This window comes from Trachypithecus francoisi, unplaced genomic scaffold (assembly GCF_009764315.1).
Source record: "Trachypithecus francoisi isolate TF-2019V2 unplaced genomic scaffold, Tfra_2.0 Lachesis_group10, whole genome shotgun sequence".
NCBI lineage: Eukaryota > Metazoa > Chordata > Mammalia > Primates > Cercopithecidae > Trachypithecus > Trachypithecus francoisi.
The window spans coordinates 74528959-74545281 of NW_022681455.1; the positions used below are offsets into that span (position 1 = coordinate 74528959).

At 44.6% G+C, this 16323-nt stretch overlaps 1 protein-coding gene across 1 annotated transcript in view; it reads right to left on the bottom strand.

Annotated features, from left to right (window-relative positions):
• Window positions 1-10551: 10551 nt before the first annotated feature.
• CACNG3 (calcium voltage-gated channel auxiliary subunit gamma 3) overlaps window positions 10552-16323 on the bottom strand; it is a 110111-nt gene continuing 104339 nt past the window's right edge. The window contains exon 4 of the mRNA XM_033217731.1: window positions 10552-11604. Within this exon, the coding sequence (XP_033073622.1) occupies window positions 11093-11604 (512 nt within the window). The 3' untranslated portion in view covers window positions 10552-11092. The remainder of the gene's footprint in view (window positions 11605-16323) is intronic.

Genomic DNA, 16323 nt, shown 5'->3' on the forward strand with positions numbered 1-16323 from the left:
TCCAAGCTATACATAGAGGTTCGAAGAGGATGGAACAGGATACAAGAAAATGAATAAGAATTAAAAGAACTCCAGAGTGATCCCCAACACTACCTGATTATAAGACTCACCTGAGCTCTAGCTAACGGCCCAAGTGCATAAGCTCTTGCCCTGGAGCTACTTGGTCAGAAGTCTGTGCCTTACTTCTCAGGCCTGCTTTTAATTTCCTGTGGGGATACAGAGCCAGCTTTTACAGATTTCCTGATTTTTGAAGAGAAGCCACAAATCCTGACTTTTATGTGTGTGTTCCCATTTTCTCTCATTTTTGGTCACTTTTAATTTTGATATAATTTGAATCTATAGAAAAAACTGCAAGAATGGTTATAAACAGCTTCCATATACCATTTACCCAGATTCACCAATTGCTAACATTTTGCCCCATTTTCTGCATCATTGTAAGTTTCTAAATTTTAAAATCACACTACGGATCAAGCTAAAAATGAAAAGGAAGGATTTTTTTTCCTTCTTGTGACAGGGTCTCACTCTGTCATCCAGGCTGAAGTGCAGTGGTGCAATCATAGCTCACTGCAGCCTTGACTTCCCTGGGCTCAAGCGATCCTCTCACCTTAGCCTCCCAAGTAACTGGGCCTATAGGTGCATGCCACAATGCTGGGCTAATGTTTTGTGGAGATGGAGTTTTACCATTTTGCCTAGGCTGGTCTTGAACTCCTGGGCTCAAGTGATCCGCCTACCTCAGGCTCCCAAAGTGCTGAGATTACGAGCATGAGCCACTGGGTCACTGCACCTTTCCTCACCAAGAGTTGGTGAGGAAAGTCCTCTCTCAGGATTGACTTGTCCAGCTCAGATATGAAGGATGAGAAGGGGCCAGTCATGTAAAGAGACTGAAGACATTTCAATCAGTAGAAATGGCAGGTGCAAAGGCCCTGGGGCTTGACCAAGGAACTGATAAAAGAAAGACAGCCTGACTGGAGTGTAGGTAGCAAGATGGAAGTATTAGGTTGGTGTAAAAATAATTGCAGTCTTTGCCATTGAAAGTAATGGCACAAAATAAAGTTACTTTTGCACCAACTTAATGGCACAGAATAAAGATTTTTTTTTTTTTAAAGAGATGAGGTCTCGCTATGTTACTCAGGCTGGTCTCAAACTCTTGGGTTCAAGCAATCCTCCCACCCCAGCCTCCTGAGTTGCTGGGACTACAGGTGCCCACAGCCATGCGTGGTTGTGAATGAAATTTATTCCTCACACTATCAATTAGTGACTTCTGAAGCCCAGTCTTACATCAGACTAATTAACTACGGATCTCTAGGGTGGAGACTGGACATTTGTATTTTTAAAGAATTCCCTCTTGGTGATGCTAACGTACAGCAAGGGCTGAGAACCACTGGTGCTGGTCCCCGATGGTAATTTTATTCCCCTTATTGGTGACTGCTTTAGGAATGAGCACATGACCCAACACTGTCCAGTGAGAATAAGGAGTCTAATGGTGTGCTTCTGTGAAAGCTTTTCCCACTCTTAAAGACAACTTTCTGCTGGATGTTGTATCTTGATACAATGGGATATTGCATTTAGATATGATGGTATACTGGCCTAAGCATGGAAGTGTGGAAAATAAAAAGACTTTGGGTCCTTGAGTTTCTTTGAGCTGCGGAAGTAGCTAACCCTGGGACCCCTTTACCTTGAGATTTCTTTTTATGGAGCAGACATTTTTCTTATTTAGGTTATATGGCAGACACCTGCCAAAGATTTGTGCACACTTTATATAATATAAAATTATTATTTGGAAGCAATTTTCCAGACATGGATGACATTTTCAGCATTCCTTCTCCTGGAATTTAGATGGAACTATGTGATTCATTCTCACCAGTGGATTGTGACATAAAGTGGGTTACCTCTGGGCCAAGGTTGTTATGTTTAGGTGCATGATCCTTCACATTCTTACCACCACTTCTTTTCTCTTCCCTCCATTTATCAGGAGGATGACACCAGGATAGCCCTGAAGCCACAATATGGTAGAACTACAAGACAGAAGCAGCTTGGGTCCCTGAGTCGCTATGTGGAGTGGAGCCATCTAGGAGTGTTACTCAGCCAGGAGTGCCTGCCTTGGTCTTTAGTAAGAAATAAAGGTTTCTTCTGTTAAGCAATTGAGATTTTAGGATTTATTTTGTTATGACAGATGGCCTAGTCTACCTGATTAATACGGGGTAGTTAAGTTGGAGTTAGGTGTTACTTGCAGGCAAAAGCATCTTACCTAAAGCATTAGAGAAGGACCCATAATTCCAGATTACCATCTCAAAACTGGTTTTTTGTTTGTTTGACTTGTTTATTATTTACAAAAATAAAGCTATTAACATACCATGAATTTTATATAATATCCAGGAATTCTTGTTTTCAACTTGGTGACTTGGCCTTGCCATTGCCTTTATGAGGTCTTTTTAGACTGATGCTTTACTAAACCCTCAGGCCTGACCACTTGTTTTCTGGTTACTGGTTCTCTCTCAGTCTTGACTCTTTCTGAGCTGAACTTGCTTTGAGGTTCTGATCTCTCTTCAACAAACATCCTGACTAAATACCATTCTGGCATGGCTTTTCTGTCTCTAAAGGGACTCTCAGCTATCCCCCTATAATTGAGTGTTCCTCAGTTCTGGAGACACAGCTTCTGACTAGTGTTCATTTGGTAACCCACTCAGGCTGGCTCAAGAAAAGGGAGGATTGTTGAAGGAATGTAGAAAAAGTGACCCAGGGATCTGAGGATGGCAACTCAAATTGAGATGGGCCTTGAGGAAACGGGACAGGGAAGCTATTAGAAATAAAGAAGAGGCCAGGAATGGTGGCTCATGCCTGTAATCCCAACACTTATGGAGCCTGATGCGGGAAGATCACTTGAGCCCAGGAGTTTGAGACTAGCCTGGGTAATATAGTGAGACCCCATCTCTATAAAAAAATAAAAAAAATAGCTGGGTGTGATGGCACACCTGTAGTCCTAGTTACTTGGGAGGCTGACGTGAGAGGATCACTTGAGCCCAGGAGGTTGAGGCTACAGTGAGCTGTGATCACATCACTGCACTCCAGCCTGAGTGACAAGGAAGCCACTCTCTTCCTCTCCCTTGAGATGTTCCTGCTTTCCTCTAAACAGTTCTTAATGCATTCTCCTTCCTTCTTCCTTCACTCAGGTATCTGAGCACCTACCACGTGAACAGCTCCATGTTAAGCATGGAGGATACGGTCAAGGACCTTGCTCTCATAAAATGTGTGTTCTCGTAGGGAAATCTATGCAAATAAATAAACAAATACAAAATAAAACATTACAAAATTTTGAGCTCTCAGGGGAATAAGGATGAACTTGAGTACAGAATAAGAGGTGATCTACTTTAGAGAGTTGGTGAGGAAAGTCCTCTCTCAGGATTGACTTGTCCAGCTCAGATATGAAGGATGAGAAGGGGCCAGTCATGGAAAGAGACTGAAGACATTTCAATCAGTAGAAATGGCAGGTGCAAAGGCCCTGAGGCTTGACCAAGGAACTGATAAAAGAAAGACAGCCTGACTGGAGTGTAGGTAGCAAGATGGAAGTATTAGGTTGGTGTAAAAATAATTGCAGTCTTCGCCATTGAAAGTAATGGCACAAAATAAAGTTACTTTTGCACCAACTTAATGGCACAGAATAAAGTTGAATAGGTCAGCATGCTCCTGATAATACAAGAACTTGGAGATCCTAGCAAATTTTTTTTTTTTTTTTTTTAAGATGGAGTCTTGCTTGGTCACCCAGGCTGGAGTGCAGTGTCATGATCTCAGCTCACTGCAACCTCCACCTCCCAGGTTCAAGCAATTCCCCTGTTTCAGCCTCTTGGGTAGCTGGGACTACAGGTGCCCGCCACCATGACTGGCTAATTTTTTTGTATTTTAGGTAGAGACGAGGTTTCACCATATTGATCAGGCTGGTCTTGAACTCCTGACCTCAGGTGATCCACCCACCTCGGCCTCCCAAAGTGCTGAGATTACAGGCGTGAGCCACCATGCCCGGCCAAAAATTTGAATTTTATTTAAGTACAATGAGAAGCCCTTAGAGAGTTGTCTTCTCTTTACCAAGCAGTTTTTTTGGTATAACTCTAACCTGCATTTGGCTGACTGTTGCAGCCCTATCCTCATGGGTCTCTCATATCCTCTCTGTTTTGCTCCTTGTAGCCAATTAGCAATTGGCTTCTGTGACTCTTAGTTAAAAGTCTCATAGAGATCATCTGATTGGACCAGCTGGCCTTTTGGAGTCTAGTTACAAATCCTAGACCACTGGGCATCCTATGACTGGATTGGCTGGCCTTGTATCAAGTGCAATCTTTGATCCAGTCAGCTGTGACCAAGGACAGGGTTATGCCTTCCTACCAGGGACTGTAGATAAAGCAGGCAATGATACTCCAGAGATAAGATCTAGGAAACTAGCATTTCACTGGGTGCCTAACTTATTAAACTTCTGAAAATACATGTTAGGTGGTGTCTAATGTATTCCTGATTAAAAATGTCAAATGGCTTCTCAATGCACTTAGGGTCAAAACTCAACATCCTTAGCATGCCCTTAATGCTGCTTTCTCTGGACCTAGCTTTATTTTTTGTTCTCACCAGTGCTACTCTTCCTACACCTTACTGGCCTGTCTTGTTGTTGTTGTTGTTGTTGTTTGATTGGTTGGTTGTTTTTTGTTTGTTTGTTTGTTTTTGGTCTCTCCAGTCTCAGGACATTGCACATGCTGGTTTTCTTCCCCTAGACACTATTTATTCCCTTTACTCGAAAAACTCTCAATCTTGCTTTTGCTCTGATCCTAAATGTCTTTTCCTCTTCTTTGACCTCCCCTCCACCAGCTAAATTAGAGGTCCCTGTTTATTTATTTATTATTTTATTTTATTTTGTTTTATTTTTTTGAGATAGAGTCTGGCTCTGTCACCCAGGCTGGAGGGTAGTGGCACAATCTTGGCTCACTGCAACCTCCGCCTCCCGGGTTCAAGTGATTCTCCTGCCTCAGCCTCCTGAGCAGCTGGGATTACAGGTGTGTGCCACCACATCTGGTTAATTTTTGTATTTTTAGTAGAGGTAGGGTTTCACCATGTTGGCCAGGCTGGTCTCGTACTCCTGACCTCAAGTGATCCACCTGCCTCGGCCTCCCAAAGTGCTGGGATTATAGGTGTGAGCCACCACACCTGGCCAGAAATCCCCATTTATATTTATATTTTTTGCATTACATTTTCCCTTCATGGTATAGATCACAATTTTGAATGATGTTGATGTGTATGTTCATTGTTCAGTGCTTATCTCCTCTACTAGACTGAGAGTTCCATGAGGAGAGTGGTCATATCTTTTGGGATTATTACTCCTTCTGGCTGTCTTAGTCTGTTTTGTGTTGCCGTGAAGGAATCTCTGAGGCTGGGTAATTTATATATAACAGAGGTTTATTTGGCTCACGGTTCTGCAGGCTGTACAAGAAACATGGTGCCAGCATCTGTTCTGATGAGGGCTCAGGAAGCTTTTACTCACAGCAGAAGGCAAGGGGAGCCGGCGTATGCAGAGATTACATGGCAAGAGAGGAAGCAAGAGACAGAGGGGAGGTGTCAGGCTGTTTTAAACAACCAGCTCATGCGAATGAATCCAGTAAGAATCCACTCATTCCCAAGGGAGGGCATTAATCTATGCATAAGGGATCCACCTCTATGACCCGTCTGCTTCTCATCAGGCTCCACCTTCAGCATCAGGGATCAAATTTCAACATGAGGTTTCATGGGGGTCAAGCATCCAAACGATAGCCCCAGCACACAGTAAGTGCTGTATAAATAAATGAATGAATAAATGGATGAATGCCCAGAAGTTAGAGATTGTGTGACCCAAGGAGTCACAAAAGACTGCATGGTGCTGGGTGCAGTGGGTCATGCCTGTAATCCCAACACTTTGGAAGGCCGAGGTGGGCAGATCACTTGAGGTCAGGAGTTTGAGGCCAGCCAACACGGCAAAACTCCATCCTTAATAAAATATAAAAATTAGCTGGGAGTTTTAGTGTACGCCTGTAATCCCAGCTACTTGGGAGAGTAAGGCATGGGAATTGCTTGAATCTGGGAGGTGGAGGTTGCAGTGAGCTGAGATAGTGCCACCACACTCCAGCCTGGGCAACAGAGTGAGACTCTATCTCAAAAAAACAAAAAAAAGACTTCATGGAAAGCATGAGGCTTGACCTTGGCCTTGAAGGATGGATAGGATTTAGAGAGGGCAAGTGAAAACATTTCAGGTAGGGATAACATTTATCAGGAAAGGCAGAGAATTGGGAGAAAGCCTGAGCTAGCCCAGGGTATAGTGTGGACACCAGCCTGATTAGCGCAGAGGCCTGAGCAGACAAGATCTGGAAAAGAAGATTGTCTAGGCAGAAAAGCACCCAAATGGGAAAAATGTAAATAAGTGAACTATATTAAATCACAATAGCTGACATCTATATGGTACTTAACAGTGTTTCAAGTTCTTTTCTAAGTGCATTATGAAGGTAAGCTCATTTAATCCTCACCATGAACTTCCGGAGTAAGTACTATATTTGTGCCCATATGATGGACGGCGAAGCTGAGGCAGAGGGCGACGATCTTGTCAAAGGTCTGTGGGTTGATAAATACAGAGTTGGGATCCAAAGTCATTGGATTCAAAGTCAAAGGAATCCAACTCTGCAACTGTCCGGATCCAGTTGCAGAGTTTGTGTGCTTGAATGTTGTGCAAGCTGCCTCTCTGTTCTCAAACGGCAGAGGCATAACGTGGCAAAAAGTCAGTTCCAGGGACCACACAGTAAAGCAGCAGCAAAGAGAAACTCAAGGGTTCTGGTCTTGAGCTTGGTAGAGGGATCTGCTAGTCCAGAAATGAGTCAGTCGGGAAAGGGAGCTGCATTTGAGGGAGAAGGAGATGGAGAACTCAGCAATGGAGCAAGAGATTTGAGCAGCATGGCCAGGAATGCTTAGTGAGGGTCTGCTGTATGGGCTTTCAAGTCAGGCAGACGTGGGTTTGTATATCGGCTTTGCTATCTACTTGTAAGTTTCACTATCTACACAATGGATTTAACAATCATACCTGCCACAAATACGAGGATTCAATGGGACAAGATGAGTGAAGTTCACGGCACAGCGTCTGACACTCAGGGTGGTGGCTTAGTGAATGGAAATACTCTTCCAATGGATTTGGATGGCAAGGATTGGCCTGAATCCTGGCTGCAACCCAGAAGTGGTAATATTAATATTTATCTGATGCCAGCCAGCGGGGTTCAACTGAGCAGCCTTCAAGCAAAGGTATCCCGAGGCTCCTGTGCCAAAGCTTTTCAGGGAGCAAACCTAGATGGTGTGGTGGGGAGGGATGTGGGGTAGAGGGGGAGTCCTTCCGGGGGTCACATGGCCGTTTCTCTCCTCTAGCACTCTGGCCTTTGCAGAAGGACTTTATTCGTGACTACCAGGGAAGATACCCTGCTAGTTAAGGCCCTGGGGCCTTTCTCTCCATCCCAGATCCACTTCCCAGATGCCCTGCTTTTGCACACTCCCTTCCGGGGTACCTGGATGCTGCTGCTTCCCCTTCACAGTGTTCTTCACCTGTTTGCTCCAGTTCTCAGATCCTTCCCTCTCCAAGGGTGGCTGGAGTCACTTGTCCCCAAGAGTAGGAGGAGATGCATGGCCCCTGAGCAAAGATGAATGCAAATTCATCTAGCATTCCATAGTTTTAAATAGCTAATGCATTCAGGGCTTAAGACCTAGATGATGGGTTGCTAGGTGCAACAAACCACTGTGGCACACGTCTACCTAGGTAACAAATCTACACATTCTGCACTTGTATCCCGAACTTAAAGTAAACTAATAATAATAAAAAATTACTTCAGTTAACATTCCCAAATATTTTTCACATACTTCAAAATAAAATCTACCTCGTCCTTCATCTTTAAAAAAATTTTTTTAAAGTAAAGTGCTCTGTAGCCTTCCATGAAAACAAGATTAGGAGATGATTTGATATGTTGCATGGCTGCAGTATCACAGAGCATCGAATCACAAGTGGGAAGGGTACTCCCTTTTGACTTCTCCTTTGCTCCTTCTGAGTCAACCAAGGGAAGCATCTTCTTTTGGTGCCAGAATATCCTTTAACACCTCTCTAACACTTTGGTTATATCCTTTTCACAAAGAACAGGTAGCGGGCAGCCGACCTTCAGCCGAACTCAGGAAGGTGGAGGTTGCAGTGAGCTGAGCTAGCAACAGCTAAAATACAGCATGATTGTTTTTGTTTGCATTGTATTTATTTTCCCAGTTACCATTTGATTATGGCAAGGAATTTCAGTTTTCTCTTTATAGTAGTGATATAAAGTTCCTTTTCGAAATATATGTATTAAAGGATTGAAAGCGAGTAGGCTTGAAGAAAGACATTAGGTAAACAGTTGTTGATGTGGGATGTGGATATAAAAAACTTCCTAGGAGTGGCACTCAAATGACTGAGCTTGGAAAATGCTGGAATACTGGGGAAGCCACGCAACGTAGGAAGCAGAGGCTTAGATACAAATGTCGCTCTGCTCATTAGCACCCAAGACACTTACTTTCTTTGAGCCTCTATTTCCTTACCTGCCAAAATGGAGATGATAATTCCTACTACACGTCGTTCTTTGGAGGACTAAATGAGATAATTTAATGTATATGCATGCCATTTGCATGCAATGACTCAAGTGTTGAACAAAATGAATTGTCCCTAGGTGCACTTTACAATGAAATTCACTGTGTGAGTTTGGCAAGGTACTAGTTTCCCAGTACTTCTGTCCCATAGTGGGAATAAAATTTGGGCAAGTCACAGCACTTCTCTTTCCTCAGTTTCTTCATTGGTAAAGTGGAGATTTTGGGAGGTATTTTCTTCATGGGATTACTGGAAGGATGAAATGATTTTGTATGGGTATGGCAGCAGAACACAGCCTGGTACCCACAGTATCTGCTAGGTGTGAGCTCTCAAGCCTGCAACCCTGCCTCCTAGCTTGCTGGAGTCCAAAGTGGGAAGGCTCCTCAGAAGTGTGAAGACCTGGGTGTATACCAAAAATTCTCAAGGAAATCACTGTGGGCATAGGTGACATATTTCTCGTACTTTTTTGTTTTCTTTTTTCAGACAGCATCTCACTCTGTCACCCAGGCTGGAGTGCAGTGGCATGATCACGGCTCACTGCAGCCTCCACCTCCCTGAGTTCAGGTGATCCTTCCATGTCAGCCTTTCAAGTAGCTGGGACTACAGGCATGTGCCACCATGTCCATCTAATTTTTGTATTTTTTTGTAGAGACAGGGTTTCATTGTGTTGCCCAGGCTGATCTTGAATTCCTGGCTTGGCCAAGTGATCTGCCCACGTTGGCCTCCCAAAGTGTTGGGATTGCAGAAGTGAGCCACCATGCCCGGTCAACATATTTCTTGTGCTTTCTAACATCAAATATTTAAAATATTCAAATCCTTCCATTCTCTCTTCCCAGAGCCCTCAGAGCCTGTGCGTATACTCTCTCTCTTATATAAATTAACTTCCATTTGGCTTTTATCTTGCTACAGTAACACTTGCTGTGGCCTGAACTGTTTCTCCATCCACCTTCCCATTCCCTCAAAATGCATATGTTGAATCCCTAATGCCCAGTGTGATGGTATTTGGAGATGAGATCTTTGGGAGATAATTAGGGTGAGATGAGATCACGGGGGTGGGACCCGTGGGACCCACACTGTGGGATCTGTGGCTTTATGAAAAGAGAAACTGAGAGAGAGAGAGAGATTACTTTCTTTCTATCATGTGAGGACACAGCAAGAAGGCTGCTGTCTGTAAGTCAGGAAGAGGAGCCCTGAGCAGAAACTGAGTTACTTAGCCTCCAGAACTTTGAGAAGTAAATGTCTGTTGTTTAAGTTACCAGTCTTCGATTTTTTTATTTTTAAGAGCTGGGGTCTCAGCTAGACTTGAACTGTTTAACTCCTGGGCTCAAGTGATCCTCTGGTTTCAGCCTCCAAGGCTGTAGTCCCATGAGCTGGGACTACAAGCTCATGCCACCTCTTCCGGCCCATTTTGATATTTTGTTGTCACAGCACAAGCAGATCAACACATGCTTACTCTGCCTAAAATCTACCCAAAACATTGAAAAATATGTATTGATTGTTTACAATGTGCTAATCATTTTACACACAATGTTTTATTTAAACCTCACAACTCTGGAGGAGAGTGCTATTATCATGTTCCATTTTACAGATGAGGAGACTGAGGCTTGAGGCTTAGGTGACTTGCCCAAGGTCATAGAGCTATTGCGTGCCAGATTTACATCTTGAAAACCAGCATTCACTCACCCACCCCCAGGTAGCCTCCAGGAATTCAAGCAGAAGGGCGTACTGATTCGGACATTTGTGGGAATACCTTACTAGCTTCCAAAGTTACAAGGTGAGCCTTCGTAGTGGCTCAAGTGTGGATGAGTAAAGTTCAGCTTCCAAGATGGACGTGAGCCAGTTTGGAGGCAGGGGAGTGAGTTTGTGTAGGAAACACCCAAAAGAAACAAAACACCCTCCGGCTCCTTTGGTTACGACAAGGCAAAACCTTTAATAACATGAGTGCTTATTACATTAGCTGCTTCGGGGCTCTGACATCTTCGATTTCTGGTCATGTTTTTCTAACACATAAAGGTGAATGCCTCCCTCAGGCCACCTGGGTGGTGGTTGGTTTCCTGAGGATTCGTGTGGGTAGACAATGGGGACAACTATGAACGCCTGATGGAGATTCGGAAATCCCCCCTGGCCACCACCCGTGACTTTTAGTAAAGTCCTCTTCCAAGGAGGGAAGAATGTGGAGGTCCTTCCAGTAAAGAAGGAAGAAAGGAAAACATCTGGCACAGATACACAGAGAGAGAAATGACATTAAGGGATTGGCTTGAAAAGTTAGGGAGGATGGAGGGGTTAGGACTTGGAGGGCGAGGGGCAAATGTGGGAGAGGGCTGAGTCCATTTGGTTTCATTCTTTGTAAAAAGTAATACCATCACGAGGACCATGCCATGCAACCTCAGAGACATCTCTGTACACTTCCCCAAGGCTGTGCTGGGCGTGGGGCAGAGGTCAGAGGTCAGTTCAGACGGGCGTGGTGCGCCTGTTGGCCGGATTATTATGCAGTGACTCTTTGAACTCTTTGGGTGTGGAATTGTGGAACTGTAGAAAAGCGTGGTCCCGGTCGGAGTTGAGGAGGGTCCCCATGGTGATCTTTGAGGGGTCCCGGGAGAGGGTGAACATCGAGATGTCAGTGGAAGGGATGGTGTGGAAGCCTTTGCTGATGGGGGACAGGTCTCGGGATCTGGGCTCGGTGGAGCGAGAACTTGACCGCCTCCGGAATCGATACCTGTAGGGTGGGAGGCGGGCAAAAGTAGATTTCTTCAGGAACTCCGAGTGAGATTTGGCTCGTAACTGCTGATGTTTTTCAATATAGATGTGCACGGCAACCACTCCTACAATTTCTGCGATGATGAAAGAGAAGGCTCCGAAATAAAAGGACCAACCATAGGAGTAACTTTTTTTGGAGTCACGCTGCCCGGGGTCTCCAGCGTTGGCTGATATATAAACTATGATGCCAATGATGTTGCTTAACCCTAAGAGAAGGGGAAAAGAAAAATACATCCTTTATAAACCTCAGCGAGAACTGTCACTTTCCATCTTAAAATATTAATGGGGAGAGAGGATAATGGATTATAGCTGGGAACTCCAACCACTGAGATCTTCTTGCATGGTCTGTCACTTGGGAAAGGAAGAATTCTGCTGCTCAGTTCCAGGCAATGTGTATTCAGCTAAAGAATACACCCTACTCCTACAGCAAGTACAGAAGAACTCAGAATGCACTTATTTTTCCCCATAGAAGCAATTCATCTCATCAACAATTAATCTTTGGCACTAAGTCATGAAGATTGTAAAACGAACAAGATACACGCCCCTGCCCTTGGATTCTTTACCATTAGTAGCAAAGACTGACATGTAAATGCAATTACAGGAAAATACAGTAAGGGTTCTACCGGAGACAGATAAAAATGATTCAGGAAGAGAAGGAGAAAGAAAGACTAAGAACCTGGCACTGAAGATGAGGTGACATTTGAGCCAGATCTGAAAATTCAACAGGGGTGAGCCAGGAGATGAAAGACTGTTGACGATGGCATGTGAGAGAAGGCAATGAGAATAACTTACTAGGGTTCTAACTTGGGTGCTTGGGAGGCTGGTGGCATTTTGAGCTCAAATAAGAGGCAACAGAGAATCCAGGTTTCGATAAAAGAGGAGGTTTGAACACATTAAGTTGGAAGTGCTTATGGAAAGTCCAAATGGAGCCGCTCAGTGGAAATGTATGGGTCTGGAGCTGAAATTTGGGACAATAAATAAACCCATGGGGAAGAGGTGGGAGCTTACCAAGTCTTTTTATCTGCACAGGATATGATAATGCTTCAGATCAGCTGTTGTTTGAGCACGAGGACACCAGGACTTGGGGAACGGGAAGCTGTTACCTCCAACAGGCAAGGCTTGCAGACTTAGCTTCCCAGAGTGCCAAAATTGTTGGAAATAGCTGCTTAGCCCACAGGAGAGGAATCAAATTCCTAGGTAGTGGTCAGTAGGAGCAGGAGATTTGTGGGGCTGAGCACATCTCTGCCTACCTTTCTCATGTTCTTACTCCGAAGGGGATATGTCTCTTTTTGTCCCTTTGTTTCAAGGGCCTCATCCAGGGCTTGGTGCCAACAATGACTCATGGAGGTTGTTGGTACACCAGCTGCCATCTCTTTGCCTCCAAATTTAGGCTACCTGTAGGGTGGTGCTAAATGGAGGTTGTCCCTCATTATAGTTTCCGACAACAGTTGGTGAGTAACCATTTCCAGGAGCCTCCTGAATTCTCTCTCTGTTCCTTGGATGTTCCATACTCTTTGTGGGCATCCCCAAGATCTCCCTACAGTCCAGCAACCAAAGGGTTAAAGCTTGGTAGAGCAGGAGACACAGGACTGGGCTCCAGTGCCACCCTTCTGATTAGCTGGTGCACATCCAGTAGGATTATTTGTTTTTGTTTTTGTTATTGTTGTTGTGTTTTAGAGATGGGGTCTTGCTCTGTTGTTACCCAGGCTGGAGTACAGTGGAACAATTATAGCTCACTGTAACCTCAACCTTCTGGGCTAAAGGCACCCTCCCTCCTCAGCCTCCGGAATAGCTGGGACTACAGGTATGTGTCACCAAGCACAGCTATTTTAATTTTATTTTTTTAGAGATGGGGTCTTGCTATGTTGCCCAGTCTGGTTTTGAACTCCTGACCTCAAGTGATCCTCCCACCTTGGCCTCTCAAAGTGTTGGGATTACAGACATGAGCCATCATGCCCAGCCTCAATATTTTGAATAGGACTTCTGATTATATTTCATCTAAAACTTGTCTCCAGAGTACATGGCTAAAATCTGCTGCTTCTCTCCTGCCTCCTCTTGGCTCTACCCAGCACAGACATTCAGCAGGTAGGCAGCAAGTTCTCATCACTGAGCTATTTCTTATGATGGGGGCTGACACATCCAGCTCTGTGTCAGGCTGCAAGAAACCACAGGGTGACAAACGGCTCCTCTTCCTGGAGCGTCAATTTGGCTTGAAGATGAGTAGGGAAGACATATTCTTTTATATTAAAATGAACATGGATATAATAAGGAGATGGCAGAATTCACATGAATTTTTAAGTCAAATGGGAGTCAGACTTCAAAGACGTCTCAGCTCAATGAAGGTGGCTTCTATTGATGTCCCCTGACTCCCCCGGGCCATGTTTTTTCTCTCCTCTGCCATGAGGAATATTTTGGTGGCAAAGTTTGGAAAGTCCCCAAAGAAGGTCTTTCTGGCAGCAACGCGGTGGGTAGGGGGGAGTGGGGGAAGGAAAGAAAGAAGTTCAAAGAGAGGCTCAGATGTTAGACTGGGCTGATAGGAAGCCAAGTGAGTTGCCAATGATTTACAGGGCACTTACCATGTGCCAGGCACTGTGTGAAATCTTGATATGCATCCTACCTATTAATCATTGCAGCAGGGCCACTTAAAAAATGCTTTCCCTTTTACAGATGGGGAAACAGACACAGAGAAGGTAAGTAACTTCCCATGTCGAGCACAGCTATTAAATTAAAAGTAATTGCAAAAACCACAATTATTTTTGCATCAACCTAATAGAAAATGGTTGAAATGAGATTTGAATCCAGAGCTCTTAGCCATGGTGGATTTAGATTTCAGTAACAAGGCTTAGGGAAAACAAGACGTGAGTAGGCAATTGCTTTGTCCTACTTTCAGACTGTAAACTCCCTGAGGGCAGGGACTAGGCTTATCTCCTTCATTGCTATGGCCTTAACTCCCAGCCCAGAGTCTGATTCACAGCAAGAGGGCAACACATATTGAATGAGTGAGTGAGTGGAGTTGATACGAGAATTAAATGGTACATTGTATGTGATAATAGCTACTATGTGTTGAACGCATACTGGATGATAGGCACCACTCTGCACACTTTATCGCTACCAACTCATTTAATCCTCTTAACAGCTTCAAGAGGTGAGGCCATTATGATTCTCATTTTTCAGATGGGGAAATAAATGGAAGCACAGAAAGGTTAAGTGACTTGCCCAAGGTCACACAACAGGAAAGTAGTAGAGCTAGATTTGCACCAGGCAGCCTGACCTCAGAGCTTACGCTCTTGGGCATTCTGCATAGTATCTGACACATAGTAGGTGCTCAAGAAAGGATTGTTTTCTCTTTTTTCCCCCCAGCACTCTTATTTACTGATTTCAAAGATTGTTAATTGCTTGCCTCAAATGATCAACCTTAGCGTAGATGAGCAAAGAAGAGCCTTCGAGAGTAGTGAATCCTCCAGTCCTTTCATTTTAGAGGTGGAAAAACAAGATCTTCAGGTTCTTTGGGGAGATCAGTGGAAGGGTCTGGGATTAGACCCCAAGCCTCTGCCTTCCCATCAGGCTTCCTCCACAGACTCACACGCTTTCTAGTTCCTACATGTCTAATTTACCTGCTATCCCTCACAATACCTCTTGTGAGAAGAAAGTTGCTGGTGACACACTCTTCCCTAACGATCCCCTTGGGGGACAAAATAATGATCTTCTCTTGTTCTCAGGAAACTGTCACATCAGCATGACACTGGAACTGATCCCCTGGATCGGCCAAGACCAAGCGCCTGGGAGGTCTGGACGGGGCCACCAGTGACAGGAGCGTGCCTCGAGACAAAACAAGTCCCTGGATTTGCCAGATGCTAATATCTGTCCACACAGAGCAAGGTAGGGGCCACTGCCACCTGTGGGCTGATCTCATTCCCCTGGGGCAAGATGGCAGTTTTCTTTCTGGTCTGTTGCTTGAATCAGTTCTCAGAGACTCAGCTTTAGATAGTCTCCCTTTCTCATCTTACGGAGGGGGAAGCAGTGCGGAAGGAATTCGCGCAAGATCTTGTGGGGCTCCAGATTTTGGAACTGTGTTGTTGCTGCTTTTCTAATGCTGGAAAATCATATTGTGCTTTCTCTGTACAGTCTCTGATATGGTTTGGCTCTCTGTCCCCACCCAAATCTCACTTTGAATTTTAATAATCCTCATGTGTAAGGGTGGGGCCAGGTGGAGATAATTGAATCAAAGGAGGAGTTTTCCCCATACTGTTCTTGTGATAATGAATAAGTCTCATGAGAGCTGATGGCTTTTTGTTTTGTTTTGTTTTTGTTGCTTGTTTTTGTTTTCATTTAGATGGAGTCTCACTCTGTCACCAGGCTGGAGTGCAGTGGCACGATCTTGGCTCACTGCAACCTCTGCCTCCTGGGTTCAAGCGATTTTCCTGCCTCAGCCTCCCAAGTAACTGGGACTACAGGTGTGCACCACCACGCCCAGCTAATTTTTGTATTTTTAGTAGAGACAGGTTTCACCATGTTGGCCAGGTTGGCCTTGAGCTCCTGACCTCAGGATCCACCCACCTCAGCCTTCCAAAGTGCTGGGATTACAGAGGTGATCTGATAATTTTATAAAGGGGAGTTCTCCTGCACGAGCTGTCTTGCCTGCTGCCATGTTAAGACGTGACTTTGCTCCTCCTTCGCCTCCCACCGTCATTGTGAGGCCTCCCCAACCATGTGGAACTGTGAGTTAATTAAAGTTCTTTCCTTTATAAATTACCCAGTCTCGGGTATGTCTTTATTAGGCAGTGTGAGAACAAACTAATACAGTCTCCTTCCAGCAAAGCCCATGCAGCTGGTACTATCATCATTATGATTATGACTATTTGGAGACAGAGTCTTGCTCTGTCACCCAGGCTGGAGTGCAGTGGTGTGATCATGGCTTACTACAG